This window comes from Hoplias malabaricus, chromosome 4 (assembly GCF_029633855.1).
Source record: "Hoplias malabaricus isolate fHopMal1 chromosome 4, fHopMal1.hap1, whole genome shotgun sequence".
NCBI classification, from domain to species: Eukaryota; Metazoa; Chordata; class Actinopteri; order Characiformes; family Erythrinidae; genus Hoplias; species Hoplias malabaricus.
The window spans coordinates 66801352-66820104 of record NC_089803.1 but is presented as its reverse complement, the minus strand read 5'-3'; the positions used below and the strand labels follow the sequence as shown (position 1 = coordinate 66820104).

The 18753-nt window shown below is 40.1% G+C and overlaps 1 protein-coding gene across 1 annotated transcript in view; it reads right to left on the bottom strand.

The window, feature by feature from the left end:
• The window catches only part of ptprr (protein tyrosine phosphatase receptor type R), a 58995-nt gene extending 58513 nt beyond the window's left edge, over window positions 1–482 (bottom strand). Inside the window, exon 1 of the mRNA XM_066668079.1 lies at window positions 251–482. Within this exon, the coding sequence (XP_066524176.1) occupies window positions 251–311 (61 nt within the window). The 5' untranslated portion in view covers window positions 312–482. The remainder of the gene's footprint in view (window positions 1–250) is intronic.
• Window positions 483–18753: the final 18271 nt, after the last annotated feature.

Below are 18753 nucleotides of genomic sequence, written 5' to 3'. Positions count from 1 at the left end.
ATGTGGTGATATGATGAGTGACGCCACAAGACGTTTATAAATAGGTCGCGAGCAGCCTATATACTGCCAAACGGCATTGAGACGCAGATTAAGCCTAATAGCCAATATCCTTTATGACAGAAATGGGCAGTGGATGTAGTATAACCTGTCTGACTGCAATGACTGCGAATCGTCGGCGAAATGAAAAACAGCACATGAAATCTCAGTCATACCATTTTGAGGAAACGTTTAACGGAGCTCGCGTACTCACCTGCAGTGTGCACCCTTAGGAGGAAGGAAAAGAGGACGCAGATGCCGCTTCGTCCATTCATTTCTCCGTGCACTCACCGACATGGACGGTCCGCATATAATATACTCACTGAGACACGCCTTTTAATAGCCTTTTGCCTCAGAAACGTGAAGAAATTCGCGTACACGCTTTGTAATGTAATCTAAAATCTGCCTCGCGCCTACACTGTGATGCGCCTGCAGTTAGGGAGGAGTGCGAGCATCAGCTGGACTCAGTCTCTCTCTCTCTCTCTGTGTGTGTGTGTGTGTGTGTGTGTGTGAGAGAGAGAGAGAGAGAGAGAGAGAGAGAGAGAGAAACGTCCTCGCGATGCACTGAAACAAACGTGCTATTTTAGACGTTTGGGTTTGTATTTACCCAGTAAACATTTAGTCGTTGATTCAAAGTTGAAATAACGTAATGACTGCCGTCTAATCAACGTTCTCTTAAGGTTGAAAATGAAAGTTGAAAAGACGTCCAAACACAGACATTGAAAAGACGAATATTAGACGTATTTTTGACGTCCATTGACGTTATTAATTGGCCCCGAAATAAATTTCTTATATAAAACGCATTTTGGACGTCCACTGACGTTATCGATTGGTCACCACTTAACTAACTTATTAAGATGGATTTTGGACGTCCATTGACGTTTAAAATATGTCCTTGACGGACAGACTACTTTTAGACGTTTTGAACGTCCAGGGACGTTCCTTGTTTACTGGGTAGCTCTTGGTGGGGGCCTTAAATGAGGTTAAAGAAAAACATTCAGGGAAATAAAATATGTAAATCAAATATGCATCAATAAAATTACAATATATATATATAAAACAACAACAACAACACAGAAATCACCCAGATAAAGCCCTCTCAAATTAGTTGAGCAGTGGGACAGTGCTCTGTGGTCTGTAGGATGGAGCACAATCCTAGTAGCTTTGGGCTGGTGTTCTTGACCCAAAACCTGCCTGAGGCTGAATACAATCAGTCCTCATAGTAATGTTCAAAATATCTTGTGAAGTGAGGTGGAAAAAGAGAGTAAACAGTAAGGTGAAGTAATCCTCTTCAGAAGAAGTATGGGGTGAGCAGGTGTCTTTAAAGTTTTGGCCAGTTTTGGCATCTGTGCTAAGTTAGGAATCAGCACCTGGAACTGGTCCACTTGTGTGTTTTAGAGCTGTAACTAAATAGAGGTGCTAAATAGAGGCAGTTTAGAACTGCATGCCCTATGTGGCTTCTGACTTAGGCTCTCCCACCAATGGTGGCATCTGATTAGAATAATAGCTTCCTGTGATGAGATTTGCCTGCAATATCAGTGCCATACCATGTCTAAACTACTAGAGTCCGTTTACTCCAATGCACTCACAATTAATAGCTTGTGTTTGTCTGTTCTATCTGCAAAGTCTTGCCAAAGCCATCCTCTGTTAGTTTAGAGTTTTCTATTCCTATAGGTTTTTTGTATCTGTGTATCAACCCATGTCTGGCTTTTGTTTTCTGAGTTTGGATTTCCCCTTGTGTTGGTTGATTTGGTTAGGGTGTTTACCTTGAGCTGCTCTGGGTTTGTTCTAGGGTTATTCTCTGCCTACATCAATAAAGATCAGGAGCAGTAGCATCCTATTTTGGGTGCAGTCATTCTTAAAGAAGCAAATTATAGCAAAAATTATATTACACTTTTTCACAGATTTGGTAAAACATCTCCTACACTCTCTCCTCCCACTCCTCTCACTTCATCTGTGGATGGGGATGGAGAAAACAGTACAGTTTCTTCAAACACCCATCGCCCAATTTCCAGCCATGAGCCTTCAAATTTTTGGCCCAAAACCACTTCTATCAACCATTAGGCCATGACTGCCCCACCCCCTTTAAAATATCATACTAACAGTTAAACATGGTGGTGGTAGTGTGATGCTCTGGGGATACCTTTCTGCTTAAGGAATATTGCATTTTGTTTTTAATCTGGAAATCCTGCAGAAGAAACTACAGCAATTAGTATCCTTGGTTCTCAAATAGAGCAGCTGCAGGTAGTGTCAATAACACATGGCTGCAATCACAATCCTGGGTTTAATGCTTACCTCTGGTCAATGCCTGTAAGGAGTTTAGTGTCTTCTCCCCTTGTCTGCCTGATTCCAGGTAGGTCCTGGTCCCCTCATGATCCTGATCAGAATAAAGCGGTTACAAAAAATGACTGAATAAATGAATTAATTGTATCAAATTGCATCAATGAATAGCATCAAATCCTATATTTGTTTTTGTATTTACCCAATACATTGTGAAAGGAAGGGGCAAATACTTTTTGTTGTACATTCTGTTACTGTTTAACATTCAGGATTTGTCAATCACAGAGTGCATTGATAAAATATTTATTGTGATTTTGTTTCTGTAACATTCCCAGAAAAGTCAGCTAAAGGTCTAATGAGATTTAACAGGATGGTAAAGACAGTGCAGCATGAAATGATTCAAGTAGTGATGTTCGATACCACCAATTTCCTTTCTGATTCAATACTGAGTAAAATTCAAACTGGTATTGGCGATACCGATTGATACAGATACTTTTTGCAAATACACCTAATGTATTTGGTGAATCTAATTATAATCATAAACAGAATAAGATGTAAAATATTCTATGTCAATCCAATAGATCTTCACATAGGGCCCTCCACACTCTCTTCCTACCTGCAGCCACAAAAGGTTGCTGTGACCGTTTTTGATCCAATCAGCCACCGGCTGACAACTACGGTTACTCATGGAGCCCAGCCCATGAGTACCCAAACCACCCACTGTATCACTAGCTCTTCACAGGTGTCATCAGGTAGGCACCTCCTCTCATTGGTGTTTCGCTGAATTAAGCCCACAACACCTCTAGAAGGCTCAACAGTGAAGTCTGGCATCTTAGACCCACCCTCCTCCAAGCCAGCTTTACAGTTCTACCTTACCATTTACCACCAACAGCAGTAAATCCACACCGGCCTCCCTGGGGACTGTACCTAGCCCCACTGGCACTGTTAATTCATGCTCAGTGCCACCAGTTCCATGTGAACTTTACATGCTACATCACAAACAATCACAATAGCATCCCTACAGTGCATTTCCCCAAGTAATCTCCTTATCCACAACCACTGACTAGACCTTTCAGCTGTTTCTGATAACTCCTTCACAGCTGCCCTTAGTTCCCGGTCCCTGACGCCAAATTGCACAAGCAGGGATGTGGCCAACTTAGCTACAAAAGAGTAGTGTAATTCAAATCATAGCTTCAATCTATATATAGGAGGTCCTCTGGTTACGTCAGTCCCAAATTACGATGTTTCGTGGTTACGACACACATCCCATTTACTGTATAAAGCCTTGTTTAAGTGGTTTTGCGTTGTAAATAATACAATACAAAAAGTAGTATATACAATACAAAAATACAAATATACAGTGTAAACAATAAAAGAAGAAGAACACACGCTGAGAGTGCAGCTGGAACTAGTACATAATACTGAGGTTAGTGAGTAGAAGGCCTAAAGGTACCTCATATTACATGTTATTATATTATATTATATTTAAAATGTGTAAAACAGCAAGTGTGAATTGAATCTGTATAGACCCAGGGAGCTGAGGAGTCTGATAAACTGGGAAAATAACTTTTGCCAACAATTAGAGAAATGAGTTGTGTGCACTCAAGCTGTATTACTTCCTTCTATTGTAAAATGATCCAATTGCCTTTGCTATCTGCCTCAAAAAGATTTCATTTGAGGCAGAAACATCTGATTCCTCTACAAGTGCTATGTGATTGAAAATGGATCTAACAAATACTGCTTTGTTTAAAAAAAACTGTTGGAATTTTTCATGTAATGATTCATTGCGTGTAGGAAAACTGGCATAGTACATCATTGTAAATGTGCTCCTATTTGAAAACTATGCTTCCTTTTCTGATGAAAAAAATTGTTAAAGTAAAGCTAGACTGATTACTGATGTTCAATGAGATAATTGCTCAGAAATGTGTGCTTTCTTATGCTGTCTGTTAAGAGAAAGAACATTGTCCTTGCAGTAATGGTCAAGCTGTCTCAGCTGGATCAGCTGAAAGCCATGTTTAATCTTCAGTTCCCTAGAGAACTATACAACAAAAGCACCGGATGTGATCGCTGCCAGATGTGTTCTGAGAAATTATCAAATCAAGGAGATTAATTTGTAGGAGGAAAATTAACAATATACAAACCCCAAATCCAGGAAAGTTCTCAACAAGATATTTTGCTGTATTTAACAGAAATATTCAAAGTCTTCACTGAACAACTTGGTTGTATTTTGTAAATATAAATACATTACGTAGAATTCGATGCCTGTAATACACTCCAAAACAACTGGGACAGACTGTCTTACATCATCTTTCTTTTTAATTACGCTATTTAATAATTTGGGAACTTAGATACTAACTGTTATAAAAACCCAGTGTGTGGTCACTATTGCCTGATTGTCCTCTTCATGATGCACCATAAGAGACCTGGACTGTAGTGAAAGCTTTTGTTAAAGGTGACATTAATAACTGTAACAAAAAAATATATATATAATTGAGAAGGTTTTTCAGTACCATTTGCTAGGTCTCTGGTCTCTTTGCAGGATCAAAACAAGTCTCATGTCTTTACAAAGCCCCTGTTTCAGTAAATGGCCGAAAAAAGAAAGTGTTTCTGTCCAGTATGCTAGGCTTTCTTGCTCTCTGCCTATGGCTGTGAAAAGGCATCTGGAATTTTTTTAGACAACGGAGAGAAATCCAAATGCTGTAAATCACAAATTGAGATGAGGATATTGCTCTATTCCTCCTCCACAGATGGGCAATATTGATCAATTTTTGCTGTTTCAGATCACTTAACATGGAAATATCTCCAAATTCAGGACAGTAGCAACGGTAGCAAAAGTGCTACAGTATGGGACAACTCAGGTTACAAATAAGTTTCTGTTGTAAGTGAAACACACAATATCCATCTTCAGCCATATACAAATAAGAATATTTTTTCCCTCAAGCATACTGTTCCACCTTAAAAGACGAACAGCTTCCGAACGTAAACAAACCAGAGAGAACTGCAGTCCCCCACAGTCGTAGACATTACCTTTAGTGAATAATAGGTTTTTGAAGTGAACCCATATCCATGTGGCTATATCTATCACTGTAGCATGACAATCTTTTATTCATTGCCATCTGAGGGCTTGAAGGTCATGCTTATTCAAGTTTGGTGTCCAGGCTTACCCTCCTACATGGACTGGTAATTCACCAGAATTTCTTAATTATGTCGCAATATTAAGCATTAAATAATTCTCTCATGATGTTTGGCATAAAGTGACATGCAGTGTCTTACCAAAAATCCTTTGTCGAATGATTTTTATATGTTTTATATTTTGGAGTGTGTTGCAGGCATCAAATTCAACATTTGTTAATATTTATAAAACACACACAAGTTGGTCAGTCTAAACAATGGAAATCATTTCTTTTTTACATTTTGTCAGTTAAAGGAGCAATCTGTAATACTGACACGTTTAAAATCATAACTATAATACAGTTTCAAAACAGTGGCGAGAGCTGCCTGTCTCCTCCCCTTCCTCCCCAGATGTGTAGCTCAACCAGGTTGCCAGTTTGAGGAAAAAGGAATGAACAAGCAAGGATTTTAGGAAATTTTGGACCATAAAAACTACAAAGAATGTGGCATAATCAACATATTTACACAAAAATAAAAAATGTTCATCATTTCACTAAAACATGTACCTAGGCAAAAGAACGGACAAATAAATTGAACGAGCGCCACCATTTCCCTCCATTTACAAGCCTACAATACTTCAACTAGACAAGGTCGGTGTTACTTATCGATTTTCCTTTCCACTATAAAAGGAGGCAAATCATGTAGGAGGCAGATCTTTGCTTATTATTCACAAATTTCATAGTCTTATTTGCATTATTCACCACCTTCTGGAATTCTCTTTTCTATGAAGCTAAATTAGGATCAAACATTTTGTTTATTTGAAAAAACACTTAAACTGAAAATTAAAATCTAGAGATTTAACTTTGTAAAAACTAAAATATAGTAGATGCCATCGCCAGCAAAGGGCTGGTGGGAAACTAAAGTGTGGCTGTGGAACAACACGGTCTGACAGAGTTTATAGCTCTTTTAGTGCAATTGGTGCCAAACTAATTACTAGTGCTAAAAGAGCTGACTCTGCAGGACTTTTCACTAAACTCAATGTTTTACACTGAATATTGTGTATAACTGTATTGTGTTCAGTGATATTTGTCATAGTTATCAGTGAGGAAGTACCTCCGCCTTCTCCGCCTCCAACGCCAGATCAGAGCCAAAACTGAAAAATAAGGATCTGAAAGTTAAAAAAAGAGGATCTGAAAGTGAATATAAGATCTGTGACCAAAAAAAAGATATGAAACTTAAGAAAAATAAGATCTGAATCTGAAAACTAAACTACGAATCTGAAAATATAAGATTCATATATCAAAATATATAGGAAAGTGAAAAATATCAAAAATGTATTGAATCAAAATTCGATTCAATCTCAAGATATTAATGATCAGTTTCAGGGTTTTTTCAAATGAACAAAATATTTATTAATTCATTCATTGTCTGTAGCCTCTTTTCCATTTCAGGGTCACAGTAGGTCCGGAGCCTACCCGGAAACACTGAGCGCAAGGCAGGAACACACCCTGGAGGGTGTGCTAGTCCTTCACAGGGCGATACACACTCACACATTCACTCAAACCTACGGACACTTTCGAGTCGCCAATCCATCTACCAACATGTGATTTTGGACTGTGGGAGGAAACTGGAGCACCCGGAGGAAACCCACACAGACACAGGGAGAACACACCACACTCCTCACAGACAGTCACCCGAAGGAAACCCACACAGACACAGGGAGAACACACCACAATCCTCACAGACAGTCACCCAGAGGAAACCCACGCAGACACAGGGAGAACACACCACACTCCTCACAGACAGTCACCCGGAGGAAACCCAAGCAGACACAGGGAGAACACACCACACTCCTCACAGACAGTCACCCAGAGGAAACCCACGCAGACACAGGGAGAACACACCACAATCCTCACAGACAGTCACCCAGAGGAAACCCACGCAGACACAGGGAGAACACACCACAATCCTCACAGACAGTCACCCAGAGGAAACCCACGCAGACACAGGGAGAACACACCACACTCCTCACAGACAGTCACCCGGAGGAAACCCAAGCAGACACAGGGAGAACACACCACACTCCTCACAGACAGTCACCCGGAGGAAACCCACACAGACACAGGGAGAACACACCACAATCCTCACAGACAGTCACCCAGAGGAAACCCACGCAGACACAGGGAGAACACACCACACTCCTCACAGACAGTCACCCGGAGGAAACCCAAGCAGACACAGGGAGAACACACCACACTCCTCACAGACAGTCACCCGGAGGAAACCCACACAGACACAGGGAGAACACACCACACTCCTCACAGACAGTCACCCAGAGGAAACCCACACAGACACAGGGAGAACACACCACACTCCTCACAGACAGTCACCTGGAGGAAACCCACACAGACACAGTTAGAACACACCAAACTCTTCATAGACAGTCACCCGGAGCGGAACTCAAACCCACAACCCCAGAGTCCTGGAGCTGTGTGACAGCGACACTACCAGTTGCACAACAGTGCTGCCATGAACAAATCATTTGACCCTAATTTAACTCTCTACTATCCCACCTTAAGAGCTGAAGCTAGCACTATAGTTTTGAAACTTTTTGAAGCAACTGTTATTCTACTTTATCTGTTAAAAAACACTAACCAAATGTATGTGATGCCACTAAACATTTACCTACTTAAGTGAAAGGCAAAAATGAAAAGAGCAGCTGCCGTTTTTCCTGCATTTACAAGAATGCATTGCCTAAACCACATTTAAGTTTTAGACTAGACAAGGTTGGTGTTATTTTCCCTTCAACTACAAATGACATTTTAGGAGGCAGATCCTGGCTTCTTATTCATAATTTTCATATTCAAGCATTTAGTTCCACCTTAAATGGACCAGTTTAAGAGTTTTATTTGCATTATTCTGCAGCTTCTTATTGAATACTCATTTCCACCTTAAAGAGCTAGGCAAAGCTAAAGCTAGCACTAGGTTTTATAAACAAACGCATTTTGAAACACTTCTTATTTCCATTTTATCCATTTAAAACATGTGTACACCAAGTGTACATAGGGTGACCAGACGTCCTCTTTTACCCGGACATGTCCTCTTTTTTAGACTTAAAAAATATCCGAGCGGAATTTCACAAACGTCCGGGATTTTGTTTTTCTAGAGCTTACATAGAACTTCGAGAAGTTTCGTTCACAAACTAGTCCCGCCCTCCCCTACTCCGATTGGTTCGCTTGAGTGAGAAGGGGGCGTGGTAAAGTAGACTAAAATCTTCTGATTGGACGGTCTGACTGTAGAGCTACCGTTATTGGTTGATAACCTTCTCTGTAAACATTTAATTCATTTAATTGGTCAGCCTGCATGTCCACCCCCCCCCCCCCCTTCTCAGATCTGGTCACCCTAAGTGTACATCATGTCACTAAACATCTACCTACTATTGAAATGCATATATTTGCTGTGTAATACCAAGCTTGATTTCTCTGTTCCACCTTAAATAGGTGAATATATGAGGCTTTTCAAACACAATTCTTACTCCATAATTTGTTTAAAATACACGCCACGCCACAAATACACATGAATCTGTCTCAATTTCTTTAAAACAAATAAACAATGGTATTTACACCTTTCAAACATGTTGTTAATCACCGTCTTTGTATAAAACACACGATGCCTCACTTTCTTTGGCCTGGTCTTGTTTCTCTGGTTATGAACTATTTTAGAAGTGCAATGGGGCTTTTTGGGTCTGGTAAAATATAAGATTAACTCTGTTCACTTGGTCATTTCATGACTGCAAGACACTATGTTTGTATACCTGGCAACTCAGTGGGTTTGGACTGTAGTGTGATTGGACAGAGGGCAGGCTCCAAGGCTGAACTTCCTGTACATCTCTGCTCAGTACCGGGCAATTCTGAAATACACCACTGCTCTTGGGTCTGCTAGTGCTTCAATCTAGCCTGTTTCCTTAATCCATGACCACACACCCTGGACATTTTATAACATTGTACAGTAAATATAGATTGTTCCTTTAAATAATGGCTCAAGTGAATTGTAAAAAAAGCACATGATATCATTTGTTCCAGAAAACAAGCTGAAACATGGACTCACCCTAACCCTAACCCTCATGAGTTTCAAGTTAAATTCATGACGTGTTTTCTGAGGTACTCTTCATGCCATGTGGCCATATTTATGGTCAGATTATTGTTACAGTTTATTATGCAACATTGTCTGAGGCAATGGCGTAGATTTGCTTTGACATTGGTGGGGACTTATGAATCCACCTGTTATTATGATGGACTCATTTCATTAGTGAACTTGATTTAAATGACATACATGTTTCTTTGAAAAATAGCTAATTTTTGCTACCATCCTCACTCAATTTTGACACCCATGTTTCACCCAAGATGCACCTGAGTCTTGGGACTGCTAACAAACAAACTACAGAGACTCACGTGACAGCAGGGAAAGGCACAGGCAGTCACACTGGTCATCTGTGTTAATGGGTAGGTAGGACTCCACTAGAGAACATGATTTAACCCTTTCTGCACCTCTAGGTTAATGAGATGGGTTTTTGTTGTTGTGTTGTTGTTTTTTGTTTTTGCTTTTTTGGAGGGGATCAAATTATTTGTGGGGACAATTCAATAATCGTTGGATTTCCATTCGTGCTAATTCTACGCCCTTGGTCTGAGGGCATAAAATTCATGCACATTTAACAGTGGTTTCCAGCCTTGTCCTGAAACTTTAATAATATTATATACATGTAGCCTGTGAACGAATTAAATTCTTTGCAGTCTTGCACTGGAAATGTCCTTTCTTAACTGGTACTTATTTTATAGCTTGTACATTCCCATGTTTATAGTGGATTATTTAAAATGATTTCAATGATTAAAACTTTCCCAAACTTTCTTTCTCCCAATGTCAATTTAAACAGGGCTTTGAGAGAATTGATAAATCACAGATTATTATTTTTATTGCAGTTTACATACTAATTTTGCCAGACAAATATTAAAATTTTTAATACTACATTAACAGGGCGGCACGGTGGCCCAGCAGGAAGTGTTGCAGTCACACAGCTCCAGGGACCTGGAGGTTGTGGGTTTGAGGCCCGCTCCGGGTGACTGTCTGTGAGGAGTGTGGTGTGTTCTCCCTGTGTCCGCGTGGGTTTCCTCCGGGTGACTGTCTGTGAGGAGTTTGGTGTGTTCTCCCTGTGTCTGCGTGGGTTTCCTCCGGGTGACTGTCTGTGAGGAGTGTGGTGTGTTCTCCCTGTGTCTGCGTGGGTTTCCTCCGGGTGCTCCAGTTTCCTCCCACAGTCCAAAAACACACGTTGGCAGGTGGACTGGCGACTCAAAAGTTTCCATAGGTGTGATGTGTGTGTGTGTGTGTGTGTGTTGCCCTGTGAAGGGTGTATTCCTGCCTTGTGCCCAAAGATTCCAGGTAGGATCTGGACCCACCGTGACCCTGAACTGGATAAGGGTTACAGATATTGAATGAATAAATGAAAACTACATTAATTCATAAAATTTGCTTGTTAATTTTAGAAATACCAAAGGGACATGTGGTGACATTAGAAGGCCCATATCAAGTATAAGCTGATTTACTTTTCATCCAGTATTATAAAAAAGGAATATCACACAAGTAGGAGTGCTATTCTCAATCTTTTTTATACAGCAGATCTACTAGCGCCATATATTAGTCAACAGTAGTAAGCATTAATTTGTAATATGTAATAATTTATTTGGCTTTGCCTTCACAGTGCCACAACTGGACTGGGACTAGACTGATGCAGAGCTTGCTACTTTGTGTAGATCTACATTAATGCAGTCCAGTTGTTTTGTATCATGTATAAAAATGTAAAGGCTACATAGACCTTTCTTGAGATGTGCTGTTCTCACAGAAAAATAAACTTCCCCTCTGGTTTAATTTGGTAGTGCTTTCAGTATAGGTGTATTTTCATGAAACGTTAGCAGTCAGGGTCAGTTCCACTTTAAGCAATCCATCTGAAACAGCAAAATAAGCCAACTCCTTATGAAGCAAGATCCTCAACTTTTTTATGATTTTCAACATTCAGTGGTGCCTCAGTCATCAAAACACCGTCCAAACGCTGCCCGCAGATCAGATTTGTCCCAAATGTTGCAATCCTCGAATCTAGAATAAAGACCTTTCTGTTCTCCAAAGCCTTTGTTTAACAATGCACTTGATATAACACTACTGCTTACATTTATTAATTCATTCATTATCTGTAACCCTTATCCAGTTCAGGGTCGTGGTGGGTCCAGAGCCTACCGGGAATCACTGAGCGCAAGGTGAACACACACCCTGGAAAAGGCCCCAGTCCTTCACAGGGCGACACACACTCCCACATTCCCTATCACATTCACACCTATGGACACTTTTGACTCTCCAGTCCACCTACTAATGTGTGTTTTTAGACCATGGGAGGAAACCGGAGCACCAGGAGGAAACACATGCAGACACGGGAAGAACACACCAAACCCCTCACAGACAATCACCCGGAGCAGGGTTAGTACCCACAACCGCAGGACCCTGGAGCTGTGTGACAGCGACACTACCTGCAACGCCACCATGTTGCCACTGCTTATTTCTAATTTAATCTCCAATTTTTTGAATTGCAATGTTTACAAAGAGTGATCTATAAATAAATTTGCCTTGCCTCTTGATGCCATTTCCTGGCTGTGGTTCAGTCACCAACAAACAAAGACATCGGCACAACCCTCACAGGCTGAGCCACTGTTGTGCAGAAACGCTGTGACTTTTTCCAGCGCACAAACAACAGACCAGAAATGTAGCACATTACAAGGAAAACTTCTTTAAATCTTCTCCTTAAGATTTACTGAATTAAAATCACAAACATTGCCTTAAACTTTTCCAAAACCCAAGGCCACTGTTGCTTCTGTAGAGACACCCTTTAAACCCCTTTTTATGGGATACTGATTCATTAAAGATTAAGAGAACATTCCTGTAAAGCAGAAGGATACACGTAGATTTCAAAGTACCAGTGAAGTTATACTCCCCCACTCATACCACACAACTCTCTTAATGTGACTTCTACCACACTTTCGTTTCAATTAGTCATGAAGATCATCTGGTTTAGCCAAGAGAAGGCAGTGAGGAAAGCACTGCTTATTTGGGCCAAATTCTTTTTATTGAATGGATAAATAAAATTCAACCGTGACCCTGAACTGGATAAACAGTTACAGACAATGACTGAATGAATGATAAATAAAATTCACAACAGCAGCAATAAACAACAATAAATTTAGCATCTCTTTTACCAGTGGAGCAGGGAAATCTAGGAGTTGCTCTGCGTAGCACTGAGGTCCCCACAGATGCTACAAATCAATTTTAATATCAGAAACTTGTGTTAGATTAAAAATGGCGTAAAAGTATATATTCAGACTAGCTCAGTGATCATAAATGATAAATCACTGGCCACACTGCCATAAAATTTGAAAAATAAATTAGGTTTAGTAGTTTGTTTTATTCCATGAAAAGAAAACAGATGTCAGAAATACACATAAATTTACACAGAAGTTTTAAATATTAAACTGCTTTCTTACAATTTTTTGCACATACACAAGTCATAATTTACAAAAGAAATGTCATTTAAAAAAGAATAATTTTTTCATGTTCCTGGAATTTTTTTTTTCTGAGATACTTTTTTCATCAGACAGCAATAATATAAACTTGGATGCCTAAATTTTTACCAGTTTATCTGGACATGTTGAACCTGTGGGAGCCATCACGGTGCCTCACTATAAGCAGCCAATCAGAACGGAGCTCATCACATTATTCATGATCCCTCCAATCAAGGCAAAGTAGCTTGTTTTATTCCAGGATCTAATCATAGTTTTGTGAATGGGTGCGCATTTTTCACTCTGACCAAAGGTACATTTGGGGGCAGCTGTGGCCTTAAAGGAAATGTCTGCAAATGTGGAGAACTGCAGTTCTCTCTAGTTTGTTTATGTTCAGAAGCTCCACGTCTTTTAAGATGAAATATTTGAAGACAAACTCTTGTTTGTAGTTGGCTGAAGTTTAATTTGTAAGATTTTATTCACTATTTGAACTACTAAAGAAACTCATTTGTAACTCGAGTTGTTTTATTTTGTAGTAATATTGGCCTTTTTACATTCATGCAGTTAGCCATCTCCCGAATTTGGAGATATTTCCAGCTTAAGTGATCTGAAACACCAAAATAAATAGCTGTTTTTAGCTAGGTTTTTAGCATTGGTAATTACCCACCTATGGAGCAGAAATAGAGCAATCAAAACCCTCAACTCAGTTCATGCTTTTCAACATATGGAGTTCTCGCGGTTGTCTAAAAAACTCCAGAGGCCTAGTATATTGAACTGAGACACCATGTTTTGTTTGCTTTGTAAACACATAAGACCTGTTTCAAGAGCTAGCAAATAGTGAGAAAATGTTTTTATAAAATGTGTTTTATATTGCAGTAGTGAATGTACCCTTTAAGTTTAGAGAGTTGATCTACAACCCAAGAGTGTGGCTGGTTTAATTCCCAGGACCAGCAGGAAGAATTCATTTATAGCTGAGGTGCACATCAGCAAGGCACATAACCCCCAAAATGCTCCGTGTGCCATGGCTGGCACTTCTCCAGTTGTGTGTTTGTGCTCAATATTACACAAAAAAAAGTAAATTCTTTATAGAGAGTAACTGCACAGTAGTCATAACACAACTGCCATTAATATTGTTTTCTCTGATCTCTGATTTTTTTTTCTTGGAGCAGTGTTTGAGTCCTGAGGAAACAGAAGAAGCTCTTCATCTTGGTACAGGAGCGTGGCACTGTGAACCGAAGGCGTTTTCTTGCTGTGAATCAGCTTGCTTTGGAAAAGCCAACTCTCCTTAAAACTTAGTAAATGTAATTCTTCCAAATTATTGTTCTAAAGACTGAACCGGTATGGTCACACTTTGCAAATTTACATGCACATTACACAAACAAGCATTACATGAACGTTGCATTACATGAACAAGAGTAGAACATTTATAATTTACATATATCAATTTACATTATATCAGTAACTCACTTTGGGTTGCTGTAACCCAACCATGTATTTGCTTTTACTCAGCAGCTGGGTAAAGGCCCAACAACCCAGTTCCCTGGGTCAAACCCTTTTGGGTTAAAATAACTAATGCTGGGTTTGTCCCTATTGGACCCAGTGTTGGGTTGCCAAATTGACCCAACTTTGGTTATTTAAACCTAACCATTTTTTAGAGTGTAGTGTGTGTGGTTAAAAAAAATGCTCATTAGAGTGTGTTTGTGTATTTGGTACCAAGTATGGGTTAAATGAAGAAATCAGTTTATAAACGGACTCTTTTTATTCCACATAACATTAATTTATTCATCCATTCATTATCTGTAAGTGCTTATCCATTTCAGGGTCGCGGTGGGTCCAGTGCCTTCCTGGAATCATTGGGTGCAAGGCGGGAATACACCCTGCACAGCTACGGACACTTTTGAGTCACCAATCCACCTACCAACATGTGTTTTTGGACTGTGGGAGGAAACTGGAGCACTCGGAGGAAACCCACGCAGACACACCACACTCCTCACAGACAGTCACCTGAAGGAAACCCACGCAGACAGAGGGAGAACACACCAACTCCTCACAGACAGTCACCCGGAGCGGGAATCGAACCCACAACCTCCAGGTCCCTGGAGCTGTGTGACTGCGACACTACCTGCTGCGCCACCATGCCGCCCTCCACATAACATTCATTCATTCATTCATTATCTGTAACCGCTTATCCAATTTTAGGGTCGCGGGGGGTCCAGAGCCTGCCTGGAATCATTGGGCGCAAGGCGGGAATACACCCTGGAGGGGACGCCAGTCCTTCACAGGGCAACACTCACACACATTCACTCACACACTCACCTAGGGACACTTTCGAGTCGCCAATCCACCTGCAACGTGTGTTTTTGGACTGTGGGAGGAAACCGGAGCACCCGGAGGAAACCCACGCGGACACGGGGAGAACACACCAACTCCTCACAGACAGTCACCCGGAGCGGGAATCGAACCCACAACCTCCAGGCCCCTGGAGCTGTGTGACTGCGACACTACCTGCTGCGCCACCGTGCCGCCCTCTCCACATAACATTTATATAAAAATAAGAGAACAACATTAAATATATTATAAAGGCATTTTATAGCACCTTAAATATTACGTTCACATTTTAAGTTTCTTGTGTACACAGACAAGAACAAGACTAGGCCAGCCTAGTTTAGCCGGACCGCTATTAGCTATATAACCATTGTCACAGAGGTTTTTCTGCCATTTCAAAAAATAGAAAAGCCCAAAATACATACCCTTGTATTACCTTTGGAAGGTCTGGAGAAGCTCTGGTGCTTCATATCAATGTCTTTGTTACATGTGGTATTTATTATGTGATTGTGTTGTACAGAAAATATGGAGGGCAGGTAATAAATGCAGAAATTAAAAAAGGAACACAAAGCTTTGTTCATTATATATAACACTGGCATCAGTGTTCCATCCATCCATTATCTGTAACCGCTTAACCAATTTAAGGTCGCGGGGGGGTCCAGAGCCTACCTGGAATCATTGGGCGCAAGGCGGGAATACACCCTGGAGGGGGCGTCAGTCCTTCACAGGGCAACACACACACACACACATTCACACACTTTCGAGTCGCCAATCCACCTGCAACGTGTGTTTTTGGACTGTGGGAGGAAACCCATGCGGACACGGGGAAAACACACCAACTCCTCACAGACAGTCACCTGGAGTGGGAATCGAACCCACTACCTCCAGGCCCCTGGAGCTGTGTGACTGCGACACTACCTGCTGCACCACCGTGCCGCCCGGCATCAGTGTTTTTCTTGTTAATTTTATTTAAAGCTAAATACTAGATGACCTACCACCAAAGAACAAAGAAGAACAACAACATTTTGTTTATGTTAAGAATCACAATTACTTATTTATTCAATGTAATAGGTTAGAATAAAGCATGTGAAGTTTAATGTAGATGTGGGCAGCTATGTGGAGTTTCATAAACACACTAACTCCACAAAATGTCTACCCTCCACAAAAACACACGCTCACGTAAAATAAGACAAATTCAGCAGTCCTTCTCTCTCTGTGAGATACAGTACGTGTGTGAATGTTGCAGAGTTCCTGCTGAGCTTGTGAACAGCAGAGAAACCTAACTAACACAGAGCCAAACATAGCCCCAGAAACACACACAAACAGAGTGTGTACCTGTTTTATTTACTATTATTTAACTTGGTTCCAGCTGGGAACTAAGTTCTTCTTGTTTGTGAATCAGTTTATGTCAGTAGAAATGCACTTCTTCTAGGCTGGCCCAGTAGGCAGTCCGACAAAAAACAATGTACAGGCCATTAAGCCAAAAATTAGGGAACCAGCAATAAAACGGCTGTATATACAGTATTCTAGTGCACAACTTCCTCTTGGTGATTCTGACTGATTTATGTTCTGTTGTTGCTGGAAAACAGTTACTAGAGATAATGGTATCTTGCTAATAAAAGCTTTATTTTTAGATGTCCTTCATAAAAACAGGACTGCATGAAATGACAAGTAAGAAATGGAAGGAATTCAGAAGAGGTATGAGGGAGGAAAAAACTATGCTTTCAATGACTTGCTTGACTCACATTTGTAATAATAACAAAATAGTTGGAAATTATCCAGGTTTTTTTTACATACACACATTTCTGATATAGGTGTAAAATGGCAACCACAATTCATCTCCATATTATAAGAAACAAAAAATGATGCCATGCAGAACTAAACCTACATTTACTTGTTATATAGCAATTATATCTAGCCCTTCACATCACTCGAATTATCTTATGTATATAACATTCTTCGGTTTTCATAAACAGTAACAAAATTCATGGACTCAACTCAACTCAGCTGTATCTCTTATCGAGTGCTCGAGAGTAACATGAGACTCAGCCTGCAACACTTAACACTCAGGTTCAGCCACCATGGTCAGCTTACCAAATATGGCAATATGAAATCAATGTTTTGCTTCATCTGTAGTTAACTTCCGAGCTCATCTGGATACACCATGGGCCACTGTGAGAATATTAAGAAGGCCGTTTCTGAACATTCTGCCAAAGTAGTTACTTGTACTACAGTGAAGACTTACCGTTCATTCCTGAAGAGAAAAAAAAGGAAGGCAAATGAGTTCAGATATCAGCAAGGCCAAAATTTTCCTATCGTTCATGTGTTTATGACCAGGACACGAGCTTAACTTAAACAATATGATAACTGTGTATTTATATAGCCTTACTCATACAGACTCATATAGACCATTCTGCTTTATATTAAACTCAGGGGACACTGGATGATTACAACCTGTAAAACATGAAAAAAAGGAATTAGAATTTGTTAGTTTAGCAATTGTGCCACCTCTCTGTGTCTGGGAAAGCCTGTTTTGAAAACTACTACAGGGCAGAGTGGCTAGAGGAGGATGCTCTGACTAATGCACTAGTTCACAGGTCAGGATTCTGGATGCACAGCATTTGGTCAGTAGGTAGATGGACTACAATAACACAGAACTCTGGTGAAATTGCCTAGTGCTCCTTTAAATGAAGTTAAACAATGTTGTTTTTCTTCTTCAATAAAATGAAAAAGGCTTTTGTCTGAAAGCAATATTATGCTTGTTCAGTGACCTTGAGAGACAGGCCCTATCACAACATGCTGTAAACAATGCAGAACAAATGGAAGGTAGAAAAAAAATATGATTTGAGAATAAATGTCCAAAATGGAAGAGCAATTAAATGAACATAAAGCTAATTATAAGTTCATAGAAAGAGTAAATGGTTGTAAATGTTGATGAATGTATAAATCAGTCAAACGTCTAGAGTATATAACTATAGCCCTGAAAGTGTGCTTTTTAAATAAAAACCTAAATGTAAATAAAATTAAATAAAACTAGCATTTTAGGACCAGTAATTGTATTAATTAATTAATGATTATTGTCTAGTTGAGATTTTATTTTCCAATGTAATGCGTTCTCCTTTAACACTTTTCTTAAAACATATTAAAAAAACCCTTTTGTTGGTTTGTGGTATGACTATTCCTCTTTCATATGGTGCCAATGGAGCTCTGGTCAACCACCACAGGGCCTTCTTCTCCATACGGTTTAAAGTGCTGAGAAAGCAGTCGGTGCTCAGTACAGTCTGGCCTTGTAGTGATAGTATTATGTGAGGATGAACATTGAAATCAGTCCTAATTTCGTCTGCTGGACGTTTTGGCAGTTTGCTATACAAGGCATATTTGAATGTGTGTTTATATTTGCTAAACATCT